Here is a 25,541-nt window from a genome sequence, read left to right on the forward strand (position 1 = left end):
GATGAAACACGTGTTCTTATTAGTCTTTACATACCAAGAACGAAATTTGGTATGATGAAAAAATAAATTCGGGTCTGTCTCATTTGTTGCAAAGTTTTGCGTGAAAATGATCACCTGACCAATCGAATGAGGTTCCTCTAGATTCCACACAACAGAACAACAAACAGAAAAAAGCCAGCAAAGTGGCCTCAAATGTAGGAGCCTCTACTACACATCGTTGTCACTCACATCTGGGAACAGATCAGCTATAATTCACCCATGAACATGCAACAGTGTGAGCGTTGCTTTCTTCCTTGTTGCCCAATATCCCATCTCTCAGCTTCAACTCTTGAACAAGATTATGGAACTCTCCCTGTTGGCATCTCCGTTCCAAAACCAGGTATACCCAAAACTTCCTTTCTTGAGAGCATTTCTATAACTAGTATGTCTTCATCACTACTAGGCGACTCTGTCGTTCACTCAGGACACTGACAGTTGTGGTGTGAAACCAGCATGAAATGAGCATGAAATAGACTGCTAAAGCTAGACTGCCTTTCAGATTTTTCAAGTGTAGGTCATAAAAAGAATTTCCCCCAACACCCAATTATTTTTGTTTAGTGGACCGAAAACTACTGGATTTGAATCACAGACTTCCACTTCCATTATTTTTTTTAAATAGAACAATTAATGAATTTGTGCCACATGGCCCTAAATTCTCCGCTATTTTTTCCTGCTTCACCATGACACAATACTAGATACTACATCATGCATCACGTGGTGGGCTTTCCTCGTTCGCACAAAGCATTGTGGGATACAAATTTGAAACAGGAGAGAAAAATGTAGGACGTGAGTATGCGAATGAAACGTGAAAAACCGACTACAGTAATGGAAAGCAAAAAGAAAAGACGTTATGTTATATACAAAAGAAAGGAAACGCAGGACCAAACTAAGCAAGCACCTCGGTGTGATCAGCTGTTCGTTTAGTGACAGAATGATGGAACTGTCAGTGCACGCTCAAAGGTAAACCTGCGCATGCGCACACACACGGACTTCCTCTGTCTGCTTGAACGTGCGATTTCATGCACATTATTTGCTCGGGAATCCGTTCAAATTAAATAACTTCCCAGCCACAGAATGGCCTGATATTTTGTGAGAGATTACAGAAATAAACATATATCACAATTTCCAAATTTCAAAGGGAACTAAATTTCATTGATTTTATGAAATCGAAAGGCCGTCTAGCTTTAAATATAAAAAAAATTGCACTGGCCAAAATTTCACACGTGAATTTTTCACATTTTCACAGTGCAATTTCACATCGTGTTCAGTGTATAAAGGCCTTTAGACTGAAATTCATTTTATATTTCATGTTACGACACGGGGCGGCATGGTGGTAAGGCAAGGCAAGGCAAGGCAAGGCAAGGCAAGTTTATTTATATAGCACATTTCATACACAATGGCAGTTCAGTGTGCTTTACAGAAGTAAAAACAAAAACAGTAAACAATAGAGAAATAAAATTACATAAAATAATTGTATTTTTATTCTAAAACAATTAAAAGAATTAAACAAATTAAAAGAAAATAATAAGAATTAAACAATAGTAGAAATAAAATAATAAAATGAAGTAGAAGTTCAAATAGGAGGAGAAAAAAAGAAACCAGCAGAATAGAATAAAGAATAAAATAGAATAAAGTTAAAATTAAAGTAAATTTAAAACATGCAGAGAAAGTAAAGATTATAAAAAATGTAAAGAAGACAATATTAATTATTTAACAGAAAGCATCTGAAAACAGCTTGGTCTTTAGTCTAGATTTGAAGCTGCCAACAGCAGGAGCATTTTTGATGTCCTCTGGCAGTTGGTTCCATAGCTGTACTGCATAGTAGCTAAAAGCTGCTTCACCACACTTTGTTTTAACAACTGGTTTTAATAGTAAATTTTTCTGTTTTGATCTGGTAGATCTGATTGGGTTAGGCCGCTGCAACATATCAGAGAGTTAATTGGGCCCTGTACCAGTTAGAGATTTGTACACCAGCAGCAATGTTTTAAAGTCAATTCTGTAGCTTACTGGAAGCCAGTGAAGGGACCTTAGAATTGGAGTAATGTGCTCTGTTCTTTTTGTTCGTGTGAGAACCCTCGCCGCTGCATTTTGAACCAGCTGAAGTCGTTTGATGGTCTTTTTTGGCAGGCCTGTGAAAAGGCCATTGCAGTAATCAACCCTACTAGAGATGAAGGCATGTATTAGTTTTTCCAGATCATTTTTTGACATAAGTCCTCTTAGTTTGGAAATGTTTTTTAGGTGATAAAATGCCGTTTTAGTGATTGCTTTCATGTGACTGTCAAAGTTTAGCTCACTGTCAATGAAAACACCAAGATTTTTAACCATTTCTTTAGTTTTAATCGCTTTTGTGTCAAGAATAGTGGAAATCCTGAGTCTTTCATCTTTTTTCCAAATAGAATTACTTCTGTTTTATCTGTGTTCAGCTGAAGAAAATTTTGTGACATCCAGCTATTGATTTGATCAATACACTGGTACACTGGTGGTGTAGTGGTTAGTGCTGTCGCCTCACAGCAAGAAGGTCCGGGTTTGAGCCCCGTGGCCGACGGGGGCCTTTCTGTGTGGGTTTCCTCCGGGTGCTCCGGTTTCCCCCACAGTCCAAAGACATGCAGGTTAGGTTAACTGGTGACTCTAAATTGAGCGTAGGTGTGAATGTGAGTGTGAATGGTTGTCTGTGTCTATGTGTCAGCCCTGTGATGACCTGGCGACTTGTCCAGGGTGTACCCCGCCTTTCGCCCGTAGTCAGCTGGGATAGGCTCCAGCTTGCCTGCGACCCTGTAGAACAGGATAAAGCGGCTAGAGATGATGAGATGAGATGTTACGACACTCGTCTAAAAACCACCAATTGGAGGACGGGATAGGATGTTGCAAAATTCACATGACAGCTAAAAGCAGCTCATAATGGCGATGGCAAAACAAACAAAACATGCTAACGAATAAAACATCTGTATTAGGATATCAAAGTAGCTTAGAAGAATGTTTGTTTCATTACCGAATTATTTTCTCTAATCGTAGATCTATCATCAGCGGATCTTCATGCAGGAAATGTTATCATTCTGTCTGTTACAGAATTCGGCCAAGATTTATTGGGATCATTTTACACTGTGTGAAATCAGATAATGCACTCTAAAACTAGCGTAAGTTGTGCCCCTGAAGCCCAGTTATATTCAGGTCAGTGCAGGAAATAAAGTATAGAAACATCTCAATTGTTTCAGAGAAAATGACGAGGAGAAATCTGTGAGTTAAGAACAGTTTTGGAATGCAGCCTAGACAATTCCAGCAGTTCCTGTCTTCTTTTACTAGTTAGTAGGAATAATCTCGGTGGGACAGAAACACTGAGCTGTACACCATTCTTTCAGGTAGTCGTTGCATGAGCTCTGTTTTGTCAAGGTGGGGCAATTGGCGAATATGTTGATATAAGGGCAAGGATTGGCTAGAAAACAAAAAGAGACCATAATAAGGCTTGAAGTCACAGCAACAAATCCATCTATACATCAAAGCATAGGTTGAAAGTGTGATGTTGACTGTATGACTACGCATAATGCTACTGAGATAACGACAGGTTACTCACTGCATAGTTTGTTGTCACAAGCTTTCGGACAGGCCGAGCAGGGTTCTCCCAGCGAGTACGGTGGCACTCCTTTGTAATTCCCTCTGTTGGCAAACGTCAAACAAAAAAAAACCCACAAGCTGATTATGTAAGAAAGTTTCAAGTGAGCTGAGAACACTCCATTACGCTGATCTGTAAGTGTTAAGTGTATGGCCTTTGTGGAAGACAGTAACATACGCTCGATAGTACTGGCAGTCGTAGAAATAATTATTCCCGCACTTCGTCACGCCACAGCCGACCTCATATGAGCTGAACCAGATCACCTATAATCAGAAACACAACACAATACTGCTTGAAGTACAGTATATACCTATTAAAACAACTAATACCAAGTTTTCCAACATAAAACACAATGTACTTGGTTCAAACGCACTAATAAGCATTTATATTAACTATAATCATATTAATATAATAGTAATAAAGGAACTAAAGTCTTTGGAACTAAAGCGAAAATAAAACAGTGATTTTACCCTTTTCTGTTTTTTTGTTATTGAGTTATTTAAAGCATAAAACAGTCTTGGCTATGACTTTCAACTGCAACCAATGGTGGATCTCAGGTTCCCAGAGGAATTGAGTATTGGGAAAAGTGGAGTTACCCCTTAATCACGATTGCTTCCAGGTCCACTCTGACCTGGAGTGGTAACACCTGCCTGGGTTCCAGCTATGGGTTAAATAGTACATCACCAATAAGGCGCTGGCAGCAGGGTGCTTTTTGGTGCAATGTGGCAGATGAACCCAACAGGGTCAGTGGCGCATCACCAGATGGCATGCAGAAGAGCCACTCAAATGGATGGCATCACTTGGCAAGTCAGTTGTCACTGCGGGGAAACTTCCATACCCATTAGGTCTGTGGCACTTTTGTGCACCACTTGGCATCAGGTCTGGAGATCCAGAGAGACAACACGATGGGGGCACAACATTGTTTGTCTTATCTTACTGTGCAAAGCGCTTCGCTAGGAGAGGAGAATAGTATACAAGAGCTCACAAGGCCAGACAGTCCTTAGCAGCTCGGCCAGGCTGTTCATGTTGCCACCGCAGGCGACTCTGTTGCTCTGGTGTGGGGCGGGCCTTGTGGCCCATCTGTGTTTCTGCGCATCCTAATGAAGCAGTCATCATCGCTAGCGATGGACAGCTGATAGACGGATAAAAAGTAGATAACTGAGATTATTACCGCGTGCTGGCCTAGTGGTTAGCGTGTCCGCCTCTTGATCGGGAGATCATGAGTTCTACTTGCGGTCGGGTCATACCAAAGACTATCATAAAAATGGTACCTACTGCTGTCTGGCAAGGCATGCTGCAATACAGATGCGAGTGGGGAGTCAAACTCTCGTGGTTACCAGAGGACTAGCCCCCCACTGTAACCCTAGCCGTATAGGCAAGAGGCCAAGGGCTGTTGAAACGGAGATCAGCACTGCCCAATGCGCCTCAAGGGCCTGGTTAGTACTGGGATGGGAGACTGCCTGGAAAGACCAGGGCATGGCGTGGGAAGGACAAGAAGACAAGAAGAAGAATTGAGATTATTGGGTAACAGTGAAACTAATAGGAAAGCTCCAGTATGTTACTTCTAAAGATTGTAAGTCTGGATTCTCCGACATCTCCTTGGAGTTAAATTTCTTGAAAAGGTGAAAAGGCAGGGCTTCCCAAAAACATGGTCTTGAATCATTTCTCAATGCAATTTGTATCAAAGAACAGTTTCGATTCTGCACCATATGTACTCCATAATGCACCACTATTCCTCCTGACCAATAAGCATTGACATTGTACCACATGACCACATGCAGTTGAACTTGAAGCGTGGCAAGTATACAGAAAGAAAATGGAAGAAACAACATTGGAAAGCCGTGAGTTCATTTTGAAGCCTGCTTGTAGTGAGAAGGAACAAACTGAGCCAAAAGAAATGCGTCATATCATGTACTGAATATTAAATTCCCAATTATTAAAGAATTTATGACATGATTGCATTATGGGTGAAGTGTATTCATCATGAATGATTTATACCAATTTTATTTATACCAAAGACTGGCTTAAGAGTCTCTGTTGTTGTTGTTGCTGAGACTAATTATTTATGCAGCAAGTAATTCTGGTGGATTTGTTTTAGTTTGGGTGGCAGAATGTTGCGGTGGATAGCACTGTTGCCTCACATCAAGAAGGTTAAGGGTTTGAACCTCGTGGGGGTTGGGTTTCCTTCCACAGGCCAAAAACATGTGGATTAGGTCAATCGGGTACTCTAAATTTCTCATTAGGTGCAACTGATTGGTCGTCTTTGTGTTAGCCTTGTGATAGGTTGACGGGTTGGCAACCTGCCCAAGGTGAACCCCGCCTCCAACCCAAAGTCAGCTGGGATTGGCTCTAGCTTCTCCTGCGACCCTGATGGATAAGCACTGTAGATAATGGATGGTTTTAGCTTTGAGAAGACACATCTACTTGGCATTCAAATATGATTTGGATTTACAGTATACTAAATAACATTGTGCTTGCAACACAAATGTGCAAGAAATCAGCAATTTAAAATGGAATCACGTCATCATTCATACAATAATGTATGAATGTATTACCTATAGTTCTTTACATCCTTATATTATCTCATCTCATTATCTCTAGCCGCTTTACCCTGTTCTACAGGGTCGCAGGCAAGCTGGAGCCTATCCCAGCTGACTACGGGCGAAAGGCGGGGTACACCCTGGACAAGTCGCCAGGTCATCACAGGGCTGACACATAGACACAGACAACCATTCACACTCACATTCACACCTACGGTCAATTTAGAGTCACCAGTTAACCTAACCTGCATGTCTTTGGACTGTGGGGGAAACCGGAGCACCCGGAGGAAACCCACGCGGACATGGGGAGAACATGCAAACTCCACACAGAAAGGCCCTCGCCGGCCACGGGGCTCGAACCCGGACCTTCTTGCTGTGAGGCGACAGTGCTAACCACTACACCACCGTGCCGCCTCCTTATATTATTATTATTATTATTATTATTATTTTCAACACAAAACTAAATCACCTGTGTGTAGTGGCCGACGACTTTCCCATTGATGGACCCTGTGGAATAGTTGTAATTAGCCACTTCATCGTGCCATGCTCTCACGACATCAGTCCATGGCAATGCCTGCGAGGCTTTGAACAGGTTTTCACCCATTTCATATGCTGCATGGACAAAAAAACAAGAAAGAAATGTGCTTAAAAACATGCATGGATATTAAGACTGCTCATTTCACAGAAATGTGTTAGAATGTAAGGAATAAAACATTCAGGAATGTGCTGTATGGGGAAAAGTAATCAACAATGGGTTGCTGTGGTGAGGTGAGATGTGAAGCGGAGTTACTATTTCCATGCCAAAGTTAATTATTTTCCTATTACAGCCCATTCCAAAGTGTTTTATTCCTCTTATTAAAATCCAGCAATTTGCCAATAATTAGATTTGTAACTGAAGGGCACTTTGTAGAGAGCATATCTCCACCAAGCCAAATGTTAGCAACATCAAAATCAATTCACTTGAACCTAGGATAATGCTAAAGCTGTCCACCAAATTTCATCCAAATCCGTTCCCCACTTTTTGAGATACATGGGGAAAAGACAAAAACTCCTGGATCTGCATCAAAATCTATTCCATTGTTCCTTGGCCCATAGCTTACCTTTCCTCCAAATTTTATCCAAATCTGTTCAATATTTTTTGAGTTATGTTTGGAACAAACAAACAAACAAACAAATGAAAAGTCGTGCAGAGCACGATACTTGCGAAAATCACAAAGAAATGGAAGTTATGGCCAATTAGGTGGTTTTACAAGATTTGACCTTGGTGACTTTGAACTTTGACCTTGACCCACCAAAAACGAATGCTGTCTTTGTGTGATCCTAGTAAGTTGTCCTGTGCATTTTGGTGATGATTGGTCAAGAAATTACAATGCTAGAGCACCAACAAACAAACGGACAAACGGACATGCTTGCAAAAATCTCCAATTTTCACGAGTAACAAATGGAAATGAAAACATAACCTCCTCCAACAAACTTGGCATAGGTAATTAATTAAAGAACATCACATCATATGTTTCGTCTATTTACTGTTATGGTTAATGTTGTGGAACATCTGCAAAACAAGTTTGTTCCTTTTTTTATGGAGCATTTACATACATAATACCAGCTATAAACAGTCGTTCCATCACCAGCCTGTCTTTTAGCTCGTTACTATAATATAGAAATGATAATGTGTTAATCAGGCTTGTAGTACTCAAGTCTAGGACTCGACGACTCAGACTCGGACTCGTGCATTAACTGCATTCGGTCTCGTAAATTGGACTCGGATTTTTTCTTTATTTTTTTGTAACATGCCATAATAATTTGGCATACAGTAAGATATTTATATCTACATTAATTTTTATACTAATTTAGTGCAAGAGAATGCACATTCACCTGTTCATATGTCATGTTCAGGAACAAACTAACATTAATGGCGCTAAAATGCCTGGAGAGACGCCCCTAGGATTGTCCACTTTGCTTATACAGACTTCTCGTGCAGTGGGAAAAATGCACTGCTATGTGTTCCATATGTAGAACTATCAAGGAGACGACGGGGACAACCTCAGACTTCAATTGTCATTTGGTAAGACGCCACCCAGAGAAGGAAGTGACACGCTGTGTTCATTGCTCTGTTGAAAGTGGGTGGAGCTTGCTTGCTGAGCGATGAACTAGCTAGTGTTAACCCTCTCATATTATTTGCCCTGTTGATAGTGGGCGGGGCTTGCTGAGCGATGCACAAGCTTTTTATCTGTAGCCTGTTAACTAAGATGGGACAGTCAAGCAGTAATGTTAGTCCAACACAGCAGCAGAGACGCTTTCACATAAAGGCAGCAACAGCCACCGTCAAATGGTACGGTTGGAGTCTTGTTCTCGGACTCGACTCGGATTGATAGTGGACTCGACTCAAAATTTTCTTTCATGACTTTGACTTGACTCGGACTTGACCACTGGGGACTCGAGACTGGACTCGGACTTGAGGTTTAGTGACTCGACTACAACACTGGTGTTAATCATTATATAAATCTAAGCACCTTCTGACCAATCAGAGTTCAGAAACGCTCTGGTACAAGATATATTCAAAACTAGCAGTGATTATGACCGTATTAAAACAATTCATGTCCTCATCTCATCTCATTATCTCTAGCCGCTTTATCCTGTTCTACAGGGTCGCAGGCAAGCTGGAGCCTATCCCAGCTGACTACGAGCGAAAGGCGGGGTACACCCTGGACAAGTCGCCAGGTCATCACAGGGCTGACACATAGACACAGACAACCATTCACACTCACATTCACACATACGGTCAATTTAGAGTCACCAGTTAACCTAACCTGCATGTCTTTGGACTGTGGGGGAAACCGGAGCACCCGGAGGAAACCCACGCGGACACGGGGAGAACATGCAAACTCCACACAGAAAGGCCCTCGGTGGCCACGGGGCTCGAACCCGGACCTTCTTGCTGTGAGGCGACAGCGCTAACCACTACACCACCGTGCCGCCCACAATTCATGTCCTAATTTCCAAATTTGTTAACAGTACTAACTGTTGAATTAAAGCTGGTCTGTTAGCATTTATCAAACGCACTTGGTTTCAGTCTATTCATTTTTATCCAGTCAGCAGTTTTCTTTCACATCAGCTTTCAAATGTGTTCCTTCTCTTTGCCCAACTTAAAATAATTTGTCCCACCCAGTGGTCCACTGGAAAAAGCGTCAACTTGAAATATTTCTGAATTCATCATGTCTACAGTTGTACTGTGAGCTCAGTGAAACTGAAATGCTTAAGCGTAACCTTTATTTGAGTTAACAAAAATGTTTACATAGATCTGCGCAATCAAAGAGAGTTTAGTTTAATCAATTTAAGCGGTTTAAATTTAGAATCTGTAGGACAACTAAGTAAAGACGATTGATTGGCCTACATCCAAGCATGCGGCTGGTGGTCGGGCCGTGCGCCATTGCACAGGTGTCCGCCCACTTCTGAGCCGACGCCGCCACTTCCTCGTTCCATTTCTGCAACAAAGATACACAAGTTACTATTGTCATCACACACTGTGAAAAAGCACTTTCTTGTCTACGGGCATGAAATTGTGACTTGTGACACTTTTACCATCTCAAACTGCTTCCATGAACATGACAATAACTTCAGGGGCCTCTTGTTCTTACCCAGTATTAGTATGATGTTCCTAGTAGAGTAGAGTGGGGTAATACGCCCCCATGGGGTAATACGCCCCTGGCCTGTTTTACCCAAAATAACCACCAGATGGCGCAAAGTTACATTTCTATTGTTGCTATGGACTGGCTTGACAACGGGGATATACAAATATCCACTGTGGATCGCATATCAGCAACGCAGCGGAGAGAAATCAAATTTCATGGTAAGTGATATAATTTTCAGATACCAGTAAAACTGTATTTAGATAGCTGCTATTTCGTCAGATACCACAGCTGTGTATGTGGTATGAGTAGACAAGTCAGTACGTTAAAAAAAATACATTAGGTATAAAAAGTTGAATCACATTTTGAAAGTAAGACCCTTTTTTTGTAAAAGTGTAGTCTGTGGGGTAAAACGCCTCCTTAATGGCGGGGTAAATGGCCCCCAGGGGGCATCGTTTCCTTTTATCATAATTACTGTATTTCATACATTTCTGAATAGCAGATACATAGTTTTTAATAACATCTCGCTTACCTGGTTGAGTAAAGCAAGTAATTTGAACTTAATATTAAAAATAATTGAAATAAAAAAAATTGAAATTAAAATGCGAAATATAATAAAATAATGCGTCTATTCATTAATTCAGGGATATTTTCTTGTTTTCTTGTTTCTTTCACATTATAGTCTTAAGTAAACACTTTTGCTATCCAAACAGCTTTTTTTGAGTGAGGGGGCCTATTGCCCCACCTCAGGGGGCCTTTTACCCCACTGGGGGGGGGGGGGGGTAAAAGGCCTCCTTGGCACAATGTTTGTTTTTGTTAAAAAAAAAAGTATTAACTTTAGGCAAACTTTAGGTGGCATTATTGTTCATGTCACTGTTGTCAAAAACTATGATTAAAACAAAACACATGGTTCATTTCAACTTGGAGAAAAACTGAATTTTCCTTAAGGGGGGCTTTTTCCCCCACTCTACTCTAACGTGGCCAGCAGGTGTAAAGTGAGTTTAATTTCACTGAGAGTAAAAAAAAAAAAGTCCTAAAAGTTGACGTCAGTGTGGAAAGTGTTAAACTGAGTGCTAAAATTTGCACTTTACCATCTTAAGCATGTTGCTGGCGGTCGGAACGACTTCTCTCCGAAACGTATTGTGAATGTGAACGATTTCATCTTGCACTGCCTTCAGGCTTGGACAGAGCTGATCTGTGAGACGCACAGAAGAGATCAGGAAGCTTGATTCAGGTGCATCAGTGCTACACTTTATTATACAGTAGTGCTTGAAAGTTTGTGAACCCTTTAGAATTTTCTATATTTCTGCATAAATATGACCATCAGATTTTCACACAAGATATGTAATATTGGATCATTTTCCTCAATAAATAAATGACCAAGTATGATATTTTTCTCATTTGTTTAACTGGGTTCTCTTTATCTACTTTTAGGACTTGTGTGAAAATCTGATCATGTTTTAGGTCATATTTATGCAGAAATATAGAAACTTCAACATTCAAGCACCACTGTATTTACTATTTATGCAACTTTTAAAATGGAAACAAATCAACAAATTCTGCCAAATTGCTGTATAAAAGAAATTATAAATTGTGCAAAATTATTATTGATTATGACAGTTATACAGTACTGTGCAAAAGTCTTCGGCACCCTATTTTTGTTTTGTTTTTCGTTTTTTTCATACAAACTTTGTTATAGATTTCTATTTTATGACTTCTACATTATCAAATCAGTACAAAAACATTTTCAAGTTCCAACAAAACGTTTGTCTTTTTTCCAGGACAAAATTAAATGTTGCAGAAAAAAAAATGTTTGCAAATATCTGAGCAGCATATTCCATAAGACAGCACTTTTCAGATTAAAAAAGAAAACATACTGTAATGAAGACTACTGGAAAATTTTTAGTGCAAAATAAATGAAGAAGCGAGTGTGAGAGTCAAAGTGTCCAGAAGAACTGTGGCTGGTTCTGCGAGATGCTCAGTAAAACCTACAGCTCATTTCCTTTTTTTTTTTTTTTTAAGCAAAGGGTCGTCTCACACCAAATATTGACTTTGTTTCATTTATTATGGCTTACTGCTTACTGTTTATCGTATTTTTTTTTAAGTTAAAACATTTAATTTCATTATTTTTTAAACTATTTTTGGTCGACAGCATTTCTTTACATGAATTTAAGATTTTTTCACAGACCTGTATGTTGATTGCTGTACAAGGTCATATTATATAAGAGGTTAATTGTAGTAGGATGATCAGGGCTTACCTGGCTGTTGAGTCCATGAGACAGTGAGTTACATGGCAAGAGTGAGAAAAAAATAGCATAGATTAGATTAGATTAGATTAGATTAGATTAGATTAGATTAGATTAGATTAGATAAAACTTTATTGATCCCTTTGGGCGGGTTCCCTCAGAGAAATTAAGATTCCAGCAGCATCATTACAGATAAACAGAGAAAAGAAATAGAGAAAAAAACTTATAGATAAATTAAAATAAATTATTTAAATATACAAATATAAAAAGAATAAGATATGGGGAAGGGGAAGGAGGGGGGAAAAGGGGGGGTGGCGGCAGGAGAGATATTGTACATTATATTGCACATTATACAGTATTGCTTATTGTTAGGCTAGGCTACTGCTCCTTCCCATCCTCTGTCCTCCTGTTACCCCTCCTCCCCCCCAGAGAGGAGTTGTACAGTCTGATGGCATGAGGGACAAAGGGGTTTTTAAGTCTGTTCATCCTGCACTTGGGAAGGAGCATTCTGTCACTGAACAGGCTCCTCTGGTTGCTGATGACGGTGTGCAGAGGGTGACTGGCATCGTCCATGATGTTCAATAGTTTGTCCATAGACCTCTTCTCTGCCACCGTTACCAGAGAGTCCAGCTTCATGCCGACCACAGAGCCGGCCCGCCTGATCAGTTTGTCCAGCCTGGATGTGTCCTTCTTGGATGTGCTGCCCCCCCAGCACACCATGGTGTAAAACAGGACACTGGTGACCACAGACTGATAGAACATCCACAGGAGTTTCCTACAGATGTTAAAGGACTGCAGCCTCCTAAGGAAGTATAGCCTGCTCTGTCCCTTCCTGTATAAGTGTTTGGTGTTACAAGTCCAGTCCAGCTTGCTGTCCAGCCACAGCCCAAGGCACTTGTAGGAATCCACAGCCTCCACCTCGACTCCCTCGATCAGAACTGGTCGTGACCTTGGTCTGGACCTCCCAAAGTCAATGACCAGCTCCTTGGTCTTCGAGGTGTTGAGCTGCAGATGGTTCCTGTTGCACCACACAGCAAAGTCCCTCACCAGGCTCCTATACTCCTCCTCTCTGTCGTCACTGATACACCCAACGATGGCTGTGTCATCGGCAAACTTCTGAATGTGACACAGCTCCGAGTTGTAGCAGAAGTCCGCGGTGTACAGGGTGAAGAGAAGGAGGGGTCAGCACCGTGCCCTGGGGTGCTCCGGTGCTGCTAATCACAGTGTCAGATGTGATGTCCTTCAGCCTGACGTACTGCGGCCTGTCAGTGAGGTAGCTGGAGATCCAGGTGACCAGGCAGCGTTCCACTCACATCCTGTTCAGTTTGTCCTGAAGCAGTAGGGGCTGGATGGTGTTGAAGGCACTTGAGAAGTACAAGAAGAGGATCCTCACTGTGCCATTTCCCTTATCCAGATGCGAGTGGGCTTGGTGTAGCAGGTAGAGGATGGCGTCTTCCACACCGACACCTGCCCAGTACGCAAACAGCAGACAGGCCTGGGCATGTTGCCTGGGGTCTGAGGAGGCTGAGGAAGAGCCGCTCCAATGTCTTCATCAGATGTGAAGTGAGCGCCACCGGTCGGAAGTCGTTCAGTTCTCTGGGCCGATTCTTTTTGGGAACTGGAACGATACATGATGTCTTCCAGAGGGTTGGCACTCTCCCCAGCTGCAGGCTGAGGCTGAAGATGCGTTGGAGTGGTTCACCCAGTTCAGCAGCACAGATCTTCAGTAGTCGGGGACACACCTTGTCCTGGCCTGCTGCTTTCCTGGGGTGAAGCTTCCTCAGTTGACCTCTGACCTGGTCTGCAGTAATGCATGGAGGAGTCTGTGTTGAGGTGGGGGGGGAGGAGGAGGAGGTGGCTGCTGTGATGACTGGGGGGAGGTGTGTTGAGGGAAGAAGGAGAGATGGCTGCAGTGAGGGAGAGGGTGGGGGGGACATGGGCTGGTTGAACCGATTGAAAAAGCCATTCAACTCATTTGCCCATGCCACTGTCCCCTCAACGACTCTGGTCTTTGTATTGTGGCCTGTGATGGTTTTCACACCTTCCCAGACCTCCCTCATGCTGTTCTCCTTCAGCTTCTGCTCCACCTTTCTCCTGTAGCTGTCCTTAGCTTCCCTCACGCAGCATTTTACCTCCCCTCCGTGATGTCATAACAGTCCCTGAGGGCATCTTCCATTTCAGGGGACCACCTCCTGATGGAGCCAGTTGTTGCAGGCTGCCTTTGAACCAGGGGGGTGTACTTCAGCTGTAGAAGAACCAGGTTGTGGTCAGACTTCCCCAGTGGGGGGAGGGGTGTGACTCTGTATGCATCCCTCACATTAGCATACAGCAAGTCAATTGTCCTGTTGTTCCTTGTTGGACAATCCACAGCCTGGTAAAAAGCAGCCAAATGGCCCTTTTCCACTACCCTTTTTCAGCTCACTTCAGCTCGCTTCAGCTCACTTCAGCCCGACACGGCTCGTGTTTCGACTACCAAAAAACAGCACGACTCAGCTCGCTTCAGCCCTGCTTAGCCCCTAAAACTCGCACGGTTTTGGAGTGGGGCTGAAGCGAGCTAAAGCGAGCCGAGTGAGGCTGGGGGCGTGAGCAGACACTCCCCTGTGCACTGATTGGTGAGGAGGAGTGTCCTCACATGCCCACACACGCCCCGCGAGCACGCTGGGATCTGTAAACACTGTAAACCCGGAAGAAGAAGAATTACGAATTACGAGAATTTCTGAAGCCTTATGCGCCTCGCCTCATCTATACGCTCTTGCCAGTATCTGTTCGCGTTGTCGGTGACAACAAGCCACAGAACCAAGACCAGCAACACTAACGACTCCATGTCCTCCATGTTTATTGTTTACTCTCCGGGTTGTGAGACTACCGCTTAAAAGCTCACTGATGTCACTGTTTGCGCTGCTTAATGACATCACCTGACGTCCACCCACTTTCGCTAACTCCACCCAATGTGTCCACCCACTTCCAGCCAGCACGGTTCAGCGCGGTTGTAGTCGAAATGCAACTCCAACAGCCCCGCTCAGCTCGACTCAGCCCAACTCAGCACGGCACGGCTCAGCCCGACTCAGCCGCGTTTGTAGTGGAAAAGCGGCAAAAGAGTCCAAAGTAGCGTGATTAAAGTCCCCAGAAATGATGATAAATGCCTCAGGGTGCTGTGTCTGCAGCCTTGCTGTGACAGAGTGAATCCTCTCACATGCAGCGGCTGTGGCTGCCCTCGGAGGGATGTAAACACAGATGGTGACCACGTGACTGAACTCCCTCGGCAGATAATATGGCCGCAGGCTAATGGCTAGCAGCTCCAAGTCCGGGCAACATAAAACTGTCTTTACGGAGATATGTCCCGGGTTACACCAGCAATTGTTCACATAAATGATTAGTCCCCCACATTAGTATTATCTTCAACATATTATATATATATATATATATATATATATATATATATATATATATATATATATAAAACCTTTTCACTTTTTTTTCCTGATTTCTATGAAATTCTGAATATTTTAGTTGTATTGGTAATAAATATTTAACAGTTATTCCATGAAATCGAGTCGTACATGAGCTGATAGCTAACGAGGCACGTAGCACCGAGTTGTCTATAATCCATGTACGACGAGATTGAGTGGAATAACTGTTTTATTCTGTCCACATTCACTGGATTTTGAGAAACAGAGCATTTTTATCTTTATTTTTTGCAAATTCGATAAATAAAAACTTTATATAAAACATCCGACAGAATCATTTCCGCTTAGAATGTAAACAAACCAGTGAAATGACAGGAGCAATTTGTGAAAAATGTGATAATAATAATAATTCTTGAAAAAAAATGCATTCTTCCCATTAAATACTTTTATTCCATATTTTGTTGCTTTTTTGTATTTTTTGGGGTTTTGTTTTCAGGTAGAGTTTTCATTTCGTCCTCGGTTGGTTCAGCAACACGCTCCACCATTTTGTTTTTCTCTACTCATGGTATATGAGCTGATATCCTAGTAGTAGAGTAGCCAATCAGAGCACGATTGCTCATATCCAGTGAATGTGGAATAAAACATGAATATATAGAATAAAATATATAGAATAAAACACGTTATACATTGTTGTGTGATATTTAGAGCAGAGTTGTCGAGTCATTATCCTTTTGTTATCATACTGTCAGGTTACTGTTTTCTTTCTGTGTGTATACCAAACCGGTGAAATGACAGGAGCAATTTGTGAAAAATGTGATAATAATAATAATTCTTGGAAAAAAAATGCATTCTTCCCATTAAATACTTTTATTCCATATTTTGTTGCTTTTTTGTATTTTTCAATTTTTGATGTTGAGTCTACTGTAAAACCTGAGTGATTTATAACCATATTACATACAAAACTACTATTACATAAGATTAATTAACGTAATAATATTCTACACTAGTATGGTACGGTAACTACAGTAGATAAAGGGCCAGCATGCACAATTTGTTCTGATATTTTTCAGCCTGCTTTGCCGAACATAAAAATAACAAATCGAGCTTTTTTGTTTTTTGCTTTTTTGATAGCCCGTATTTAAGCTTATGATCATTCTTCTTTTGCCATCCAGGAGAACTTGTTAAATGATATATTGCTCAACCACTTCCTTTTCAAGCTATTCAATGAATGAATCCATTGTTTTGGTGTGTTTATAGATACTTACCACACTGCAGGTAGAGCTCAGATGAAGCAGACTGAGGACACACAGACTCCAGAGGAACATTGTGCCAAAGGTCTTAGTTCTATAAACAAATCCCAGCAGAGAATGGATATAAAAATTACATTTGGTGGGTGGTTTACGCAACAGTGGCATCAAATTTAATAGCTAATACTCATATACTATCTACACCAGACCTGGGCATTTTACGGCCTGCGGGCCACGTCCGGCCCTTTGGTTCATTCTGACCGGCCGGCGTAAGGTTAATTAGAAATTACAAAATAAACATATTTTCTAATTTTACCTCATGCATGGACTGAATGTGCATTGCTTTTATTTTGAAGTTGTGTTCAACAAAAACGCAATGCGCGCGACATGAACATGACATGAAATCCCACGAAACCTAATCCCGTGATAACTACTTCCGTAATTTGTCCAGACCAACCACAAACTTGTACGTCATCCTTCAAACGGTCCAGCCAATCACATAGTGTGACGTCAACAGCAGGCGCCGGAGCCCGAGCCGATCTGTAGATCTGATACCTACACCGAATCGACGTTGTTGGGAGCAGATCACTAGAAGACTTTAGCCCCCAAAATGTCCGCAAAAAGAAGAAAGGTAGATGCCGGATGCAGGGCTTTCAACAAAACATGGACTGCTAAGTATTTATTTACTGAAGTCAGAGATAAAGCCGTGTGTTTAGTTAGCGGAGAGCGGATCGCTGTGTTCAAAGACTACAATTTGAGTCGGCATTACCAGACGAAGCACGCTGAGAAATACCGAAACTTGACTGATGCTGAAATAGCGCGGACATCGGAAGCTTTGCTGGCTAAGCTAGAAAAGCAGCAAGGCTTTTTTACCAAGCATCACACATCCAGGGATGCAGCAACCAAGACCAGCTTTGTGCTTTCCCACAAAATCGCTAAAAACAGTAAGCCATTCTCGGAGGGGGAATTTGTGAAAGAGTGCTTGGTGGACTTGGTGCTTGATATTTGGAGTAGAAAGACAATATTGTGATGTCTTTATTGTGTTTTGGGGTGAATGTGACTGAAAAAAAAGGGTACAAACGTTCACATTTTGTTAACCACTGTTTTGGGAAATTTGATTGAATAAATAACATTTTTTGTAAGGCAACCTCGTTTTTTCCAGACTCTTACCAGTCTTAGCAGCTTGTAAAAACAATGTTATTTACTGCTTTATATAAAGAAATACAATTAATATTATGCAGAATTTAGTTCAGCCTTTTGGTCCGGCCCTCCACAAAATTTTCTGCTTCTCATGTGGCCCCATGGAAAAAATAATTGCCCACCCCTGATCTACACTATTGATGCAACATAATAGTATCTCTGGAGCACTTTAGTATGGTAGTACAGTACTATGTTGGATATTCAAGTACACAGCAATTTTTGTGGAAATTCCAAGAGTTGCTTCAAAATTATTAGATTTTTAGATTAGATTAGATTATTAGAATACCAGATTTACAGTCATACTTAATGCTAAGACATACAGTACACTGATCAGCCATAACACTATGAAAACTGAGAGGTGAAGTGAATTATATTGGTTATGTCATTACAATGGCACCTGTCAAGGGGTGGGATATACAGTATTAGGCAGCAAAAGAACAGTCAGTTCTTGAAGTTGCTGTGTTGCAAGCAGGAAAAATGGGCAAGCGTAGTGTAAGGATCTGAGTGACTGGGTCTGAGCCTCTCCAAAATGGCACATCTTGTGGGCTGGTCCCGGTATGCAGTGGTTAGTACTTATCAAAAGTGGTCCAAGGATCCGAAGGACAACTGGTGAACCGGCGACAGGGTCATGGGTGTCGAAGGCTCGTTGATTCGGATAGGGCACGAAAGCTAGCCCATATATTCTAATCCCAAAGAAGAGCTACTATATCACAAACTGCTGAAAAAGTTAATGCTGGCTAAAACAGAAAGGTGTCAAATCCTCAGATCCTTCCACTTGCCCATTTTTCCTGCTTCCAACACATCAACTTCAAGAACTGACTGTGTGACGTCATGTTGTCTTGACAACCATGCAATATCATAAACCATATTCAACACTGGGCGGCACGGTGGTGTAGTGGTTGACGCTGTCGCCTCACAGCAAGAAGGTCCGGGTTCGAGCCCCGTGGCCGGCGAGGGCCTTTCTGTGCGGAGTTTGCATGTTCTCCCCGTGTCCGCGTGGGTTTCCTCCGGGTGCTCCGGTTTCCCCCACAGTCCAAAGACATGCAGGTTAGGTTAACTGGTGACTCTAAATTGAGCGTAGGTGTGAATGTGAGTGTGAATGGTTGTCTGTGTCTATGTGTCAGCCCTGTGATGACCTGGCGACGTGTCCAGGGTGTACCCCGCCTTTCGCCCGTAGTCAGCTGGGATAGGCTCCAGCTTGCCTGCGACCCTGTAGAACAGGATAAAGTGGCTACAGATAATGAGATGAGATGAGATATTCAACACTCATTCTCCATTGGGTAGAGTGGTGTAATACTGTACACATAGGTTAACTGATATGCTAACAGTAATGCATGCTACCAAACCAAATGAATGAAACCTACTACGCCACAGGCTTGCTCATTGGGGATAGATTAGGGATCAAATTAGCTCATGTTTTAAGTTGTTCAAATTCTGTAAAGCTGCTTTGCGACAGTGTTTATTGTTAAAAGCGCTATACAAATAAACTTGACTTGACTTGACTTAACTACTAGAAGGGACTAGAACACGTTTTTATTCCATTGAAAAAATGTCCTGTATGTATAATAATATTTATTATTATACATACAGGACACTTTTTCCATGGAATAAAAACGTGTTCTAGTCCCCTCTAGTGGGTTTATTGATGGCATGCAATATTGTCATCATATCTCTTATCCTCCATGTATTTTGCCACTCTGCCCAATGGAGAATAAGTGTGTAATATTGTTATAATATTGCACGTTGTCAAGACAATCCAGCCACTGGGGGTGCATAAGCGTACTCTTGGTGCCGGTCCCAAGCCCGGATAAATTGGAGAGGGTTGCGTCAGGAAGCGCATCCGGCGTAAAACTGTGCCAAATCTAACATGTGGAATGAAAAGAGAAATACCATACCAGATCGGTTGGGGCCCGGGTTAACAACGACCGCCTCTGGTACTGTTTGTCAACAGGGTGCCGGTCGAAAGTGTGCTACTGTTGCGCCAAAATGGAGAAGGAGAAAGAGAGGGGGGAGTCGTGTTAGGAGAGAGAGTGAAAGATGGAAAGGAAGGAGCTTAGAATTGAGGGTAGGAACACTGAATGTGGGAACATTGACTGGCAGAGCGAGAGAGTTAGCAGGTATGATGGAAAAAAGGAAGTTGGACATTTTGTGTGTGCAGGAGACGAGGTGGAAAGGAAGCAAGGCCAAGAACATTGGAGATGGATGCAAGTTGTTTTATTATGGAGTCGATGGAAAGAGAAATGGCATTGGTATTGTTTTGAGGGGAGAGTTGGTCAACAGTGTGATTGATGTGAAGAGGGTGTCAGATAGAGTGATAGGCATGAAGTTGGAGATTCAAGGAGTTGTGTGTGCGTACGCCCCACAAGTTGGATGTGAGAATGAAGAGAAAGAGTCTTTCTGGGAAAAGATGGATGAAGTGGTAGAAAGTATACCGAGGGAGGAGCACGTGCTGATAGGAGCAGATTTCAATGGACATGTTGGCGAGGGAAACAGAGGAGATGAGGATGTGATGGGCAGATATGGTGTAAGAGAGAGAAATGTGGAAGGGCAAATGGTTGATTTTTCAAAGTGGATGAATTTGGCAATGGTCAATACATACTTCGAGAAGAAAGAGCAGCACAAGGTGACGTTTAAGAGTGGAGGAAGATCTACACAGGTGGACTACACACTCTGCAGAAGGGGTAACCTGAAGGAGATTGGAGACTGTAAAGTGATGGCAGGGGAGAGTGTAGCTAGACAACATCGAGTGGTCGTGTGCAGGATGAGCTTGAAAGCGAAAAAGAGGAAGCGCGAAATAGTGGAGCCGAAGATTAAGTGGTGGAAGCTAAAAGAGGTTGAACATCAGAAGGAGTTTAGGGAAGAAATGAGACAAGCATTGAGTGGTCATGGAAGTCTGCCAGAAGATTGGAATACTACTGCTGTACTAGTAAGAGAGGCAGCAAGGAAGGTGCTAGGGTGGTCATCGGGAAGGAGGAAGGAAGACAAGGAGACATGGTGGTGGAACAAAGAAGTGCAGGAAATTATAAAAGAGAAGAGGCAAGCAAAGAAGAATTGGGACGATCAGAGAGACGAGGAAAGCAGGTGGTTATACAGAGAGACGAGACAGAAGGCAAAAAGAGCGGTAGCGAAGGCAAAAGCGGATGCATACCAGGAGTTGTATGAAAGACTGGAGACCAAAGAAGGAGAGAAAGACCTGTACAGACTAGCGAGGCAGAGAAACAGGGAAGCGAGGGATGTACAGCAGGAAAGAGTGATGAAAGATGTAAATGGAAATGTGCTGACAAACAAAGAGTGTATTAATAAGGTGGAAAGAGTACTTTGAGGATTTATTAAATGAGGAGAATCCAAGAGAGAAAAGGTCAGATTCATTGAAGACAGCAAATCAGGAATCAGAGTTGGTTAGTAAGGATGAGGTGAGGGCAGCCATGAAAAGAATGAAGACTGGGAAAGCAGTCGAACCAGATGGTATCCCGATTGAGGCTTGGAGATGTTTGGGTGAGACAGCTGTGGAGTTCCTAATGAGATTCTTTGTAAACAAAGAATCTCATCCTAGAGATAAGATCCTAGAGAATGAGAAAATGCCAAATGGAAGGAGAAAGAGTGCGCTAGTCCCAATATACAAGAATAAGGGAGATGTACAGAGCTGCAGTAATTACAGAAGAATAAAATTGATGAGCCACACCATGAAGCTATGGGAAAGGGTATTGGAGGCGAGATTGAGAAGAGAGGTAGCAATCTGTGAATGGCAGTACGGGTTTATGCCAAGGAAGAGCATGTCGGACGCAATTTTTGCTTTAAGAATGCTAATGGAGAAGTACAGAGAAGGCCAGAGAAAGCTACATTGTGTGTTTGTAGACCTGCGGAAGGCATACGATAGAGTGCCGAGCGATGAGTTATGGTATTGTATGAGAAAGAGTGGAGTGAATGAGAAGTATATTAGAGTGGTGCAAGACATGTATGAGAACAGTGAAACAGCAGTGAGGTGTGCAGTTGGAACAACTGAATAGTTCAAGGTGAAGGTGGGACTTCATCAAGGATCTGCTTTGAGTCCTTTTTTGTTTGCCATACTGATGGATAACTTGACAGACGAAGTGAGGCAAGAGTCACCATGGAACATGATGTTTGCGGATGATATTGTGATATGTGGTGAAAGTAGAAAGGAGGTTGAGTTGGGTTTGGAGAGATGGAGGTATGCACTGGAACGAAGAGGAAAGAAGGTGAGCAGTAGCAAAACAGAATACATGTGCATCAGTGAGAACGGGGATGAGAGTGTAGTGAAGATGCAAGGAGTAGACGTAAAGAAAGTTGCTGAATTCAAGTACCTGGGGTCAACTGTGCAGGAAAATGGGGGCTGCGATAGTGAGGTGAGAAAGAGAGTGCAGGCAGGGTGGAGCAGTTGGAGAAGGATTTCGGGAGTCATTTGTGATAGGAAAGTCCAGGCAAAAGTGAAAGGTAAGATGTATAAGACAGTAGTGAGACCAGCTGTGATGTATGGATTGGAGACCGTACCCTTAACGAAGAGACAGGAGGCAAAGTTGGAGGTGGCGGAGTTGAGGATGTTAAGGTTTGCAATGGGAGGTTGGACAGGATAAGGAACGAGCACATCAAAGGGACAGCACATGTGGAGAGCTTGGGAATTAAGCTAAGAGAGATGAGACTAAGATGGTATGGGCACATCCTGAGAAGAGATGCAGAGCATGTTGGAAGGAGAATGTTGAGGATGGAGCTGCCAGGCACACGAAAACGAGGAAGGCCAAAGAGGAGATACATGGATGTGGTGAGAGAGGACATGAAAGTGGCAGGTGTGGTAGAGAAGGATGTGGAAGACAGGGAGCAATGGAGACGAAAGATCCGCTGTGGCGACCCCTAATCGGGAGCAGCCAAAAGAAGAAGAAGAAGATTGCATGTTGTCAAGACAACATGACGTAACATTTCAGAGCTCATGTGAAGATCCAATGACAAAACTTTTCTGCTGCGCATGCACACAATCATTTCTTTGTCGGCCGGGAAAGAGAGAAGACGAGGCTAATCCAGTGCTTGGTTTAATCACTAAATAAACAAGAAGACAGAGTTATCTATATCCCCCACCCTATATACCAACTATATACCAAGTTTCAAGATATTATTTGTCACATTTTTCAAGTTCTGCTGCAAGAAACCAACCCTACCTCTTTACACTGACCGCAGCAGCCCATGACATAAGCCCACCAGACCTTTTGTCCAGGTGAGCTAAAAATTAAAATTTCTCACATTTCTTAGTATTAAAAGGCACATATACATTACTTAATCAACACATACAGTATACCAATTTTCAAGACCATACCACTCATAGTTTTCAAATTCTGCTCCAGAAACAAAACCTACCCCTAAGACTAACCTGAGAGACTAAGTCTGAAATTGTTTCCATGGAAACATGAAAAAATTTAATTTCTCAAAATTCTTAGTATGAAAAGGCACATCTACATCACCTTGTTAACATGCATACCAAGTTTCAAATCCGTATCATGAATAGTTTTGGATATATGGTCCGGAAACGAACATTGCTCTTAGAAACTAAGTCAAAATCTATTTTTTATGTAAAAGTTTGAAAAATGTTTTTTTTTTTTTTCAAAAATCCAGTAACAAATGACACCAGTTTACATGTTGCTTGATATGTATACAAAGTTTCATGAAAGGATCTTCAGTAGTTTTAAAGATATGACCTGGAAACAAAAAAGTAACCGGATGGACAGCTGGACGGACAGCTGGACGGACAGCCGGACGGAACCTGTTTCTATATTCCCCACCAAACTTCATTTGGGTCGAGGATAATAAACTGAAAACTGAAACTAAAGATGCGCTGAACACCCAAAAGGCTACCAAAACTTCATTATTCTTCATGCATATTTACAAGAGAAAAACATACCAACGGACATTACAAAAGTGGAAAAGAGACACATCAGAGACGTAAAACTTCTGTGCTAGTGAGTGACTCGGACAATTTGTACACAAACATGACTGTGAGGTTTACTTCATTAAAAGTGGAAGATTTAAAGAGCTCTCAAAACTTCCCTGGATATTCTTCACACAAGTGAAAAACATACCAACGGACATAGAAAAACTGGAAAAGAGAGCAATAGTGGAAATATTGTCAAAGTTCTACTTGAAGGTGAGGAAAAGTGACGGAGACTTTTACAAGAGGACTTCACTCGTGGACTTCACTCAGCAAAGCCCTTTTGTTTTGAACAACTGCAATGTAACAATTAACGACGACCAAAAGTAACTGTGAAGTTGAATTGCCAACCTGTATATAGCTTGTATATAAGTCGAGTTGTTGTTCAGGGTTTTTGGACTTGTACCATTTTTATTGTTAGAACTTTGACTTTGTTCATGTACATTGGATTGACAGAACATTGAATTACATTTGATCAGAATCAACATTCAGTATTGGTAAGTTACCGCCCTGTTCTTAACTTTTTGTAAAATCTATAATTATTCCAGTGAATGTGTATGTATAATAATATTGGCTGGCTTTTTTTTTTGGTGGTCTATCAGGTATATTCCATTCAGCTACTCGTCTTCGACTTGTTCAATATCATGCTAGCTATATGGAATATATCTGATATACCACTCAAAGCCAGCCAATATTATTAAAATATTTAACATTTAATAAGCAATACGGTTATTACATCCCAGAAATCACTTATCATATTACGATATACAGTGCTTACCTTAAATCCTAGGAGTTACTAGTAGTTATATAGTATGCAGTTACTAGTCTTATGTAGTAGTTACCAATATCATGTGCAGTATATGGAGTTGAGTTGAGTTGTCAGTTGTGATGTGCAATAATGCTTTTCCCAACACCATGTGAAATATTTACTTTCACCATCAGGTTAGTCTCTTACATAACTTACCTTATTTCTGTTGTTAGAATGCTAACTATCTAGGCACTGTTTTTTTTTTTCATTTTCCATTTAAATTTTTCCCCCATCTTAGTTTTTCTTAGTTTTGCCCCTTACCAATTATATTTATTTGATATTAGACTTTTATTTTTATATTGGATGTACCACTGAGGAGTTGCACTGAAATTTCGTTGTACAGCTGTGCAATGACAATAAAGGCATTCAATTCAATTCAATTCAATTCAATTCAATTCAATTCAATTCAATGTAACCAACAGTATTTCTATTGTTATTTTATTGTTGTTCTATTAGGCACTGGGGTTTTTTAAGGAATTTATTTCTTGAACAGTTTTATTTTACATACAGTTTATTTTCAGCTTGTATTGTTGTATTTTAACGTACTGTATTGTTATGGAGCGATTTCTGGCACAAAAATTTCCTTTGGGATTAATAAAGTTTTATCTTATCTTACTGTGCTGTAAAATACCTCTTACCATTAACTCTATGTTTAAATTTTGACATATTTATTATTGATCACACTAATGCAATTATTGCTAATATTAATATTAAACTTACAACTTACTTTTATATTAATAGTTAGAAGAAATATGAATACCTGCTGATGGTAGATGAACCACGGTTGCTGTCTGTGCATTTCGAGCTGCTTTTTATAAGCTCAGTGTCACACACGAGACACGTTTATTTGACATAAATGACATTCAGCTGATCCACCCAAAGCAAT

General features: G+C 41.5%; 1 protein-coding gene across 1 annotated transcript; it reads right to left on the reverse strand.

Moving 5' to 3' along the window:
- Positions 1-3,209: 3,209 nt before the first annotated feature.
- LOC132867996 (cysteine-rich venom protein DIS2) lies at positions 3,210-23,854 on the reverse strand (the record flags this gene model as incomplete). The annotated part of the gene is made up of 8 exons (XM_060900969.1): positions 3,210-3,469; positions 3,608-3,690; positions 3,824-3,909; positions 6,656-6,798; positions 9,581-9,671; positions 10,907-11,010; positions 16,730-16,805; positions 23,834-23,854. Coding segments are annotated over 8 exons (738 nt in total), but the record flags the coding sequence as incomplete, so codon positions are not given.
- Between the last annotated feature and the right edge of the window lie 1,687 nt (positions 23,855-25,541).

Source organism: Neoarius graeffei, chromosome 19 (genome assembly GCF_027579695.1).
Source record: "Neoarius graeffei isolate fNeoGra1 chromosome 19, fNeoGra1.pri, whole genome shotgun sequence".
NCBI lineage: Eukaryota > Metazoa > Chordata > Actinopteri > Siluriformes > Ariidae > Neoarius > Neoarius graeffei.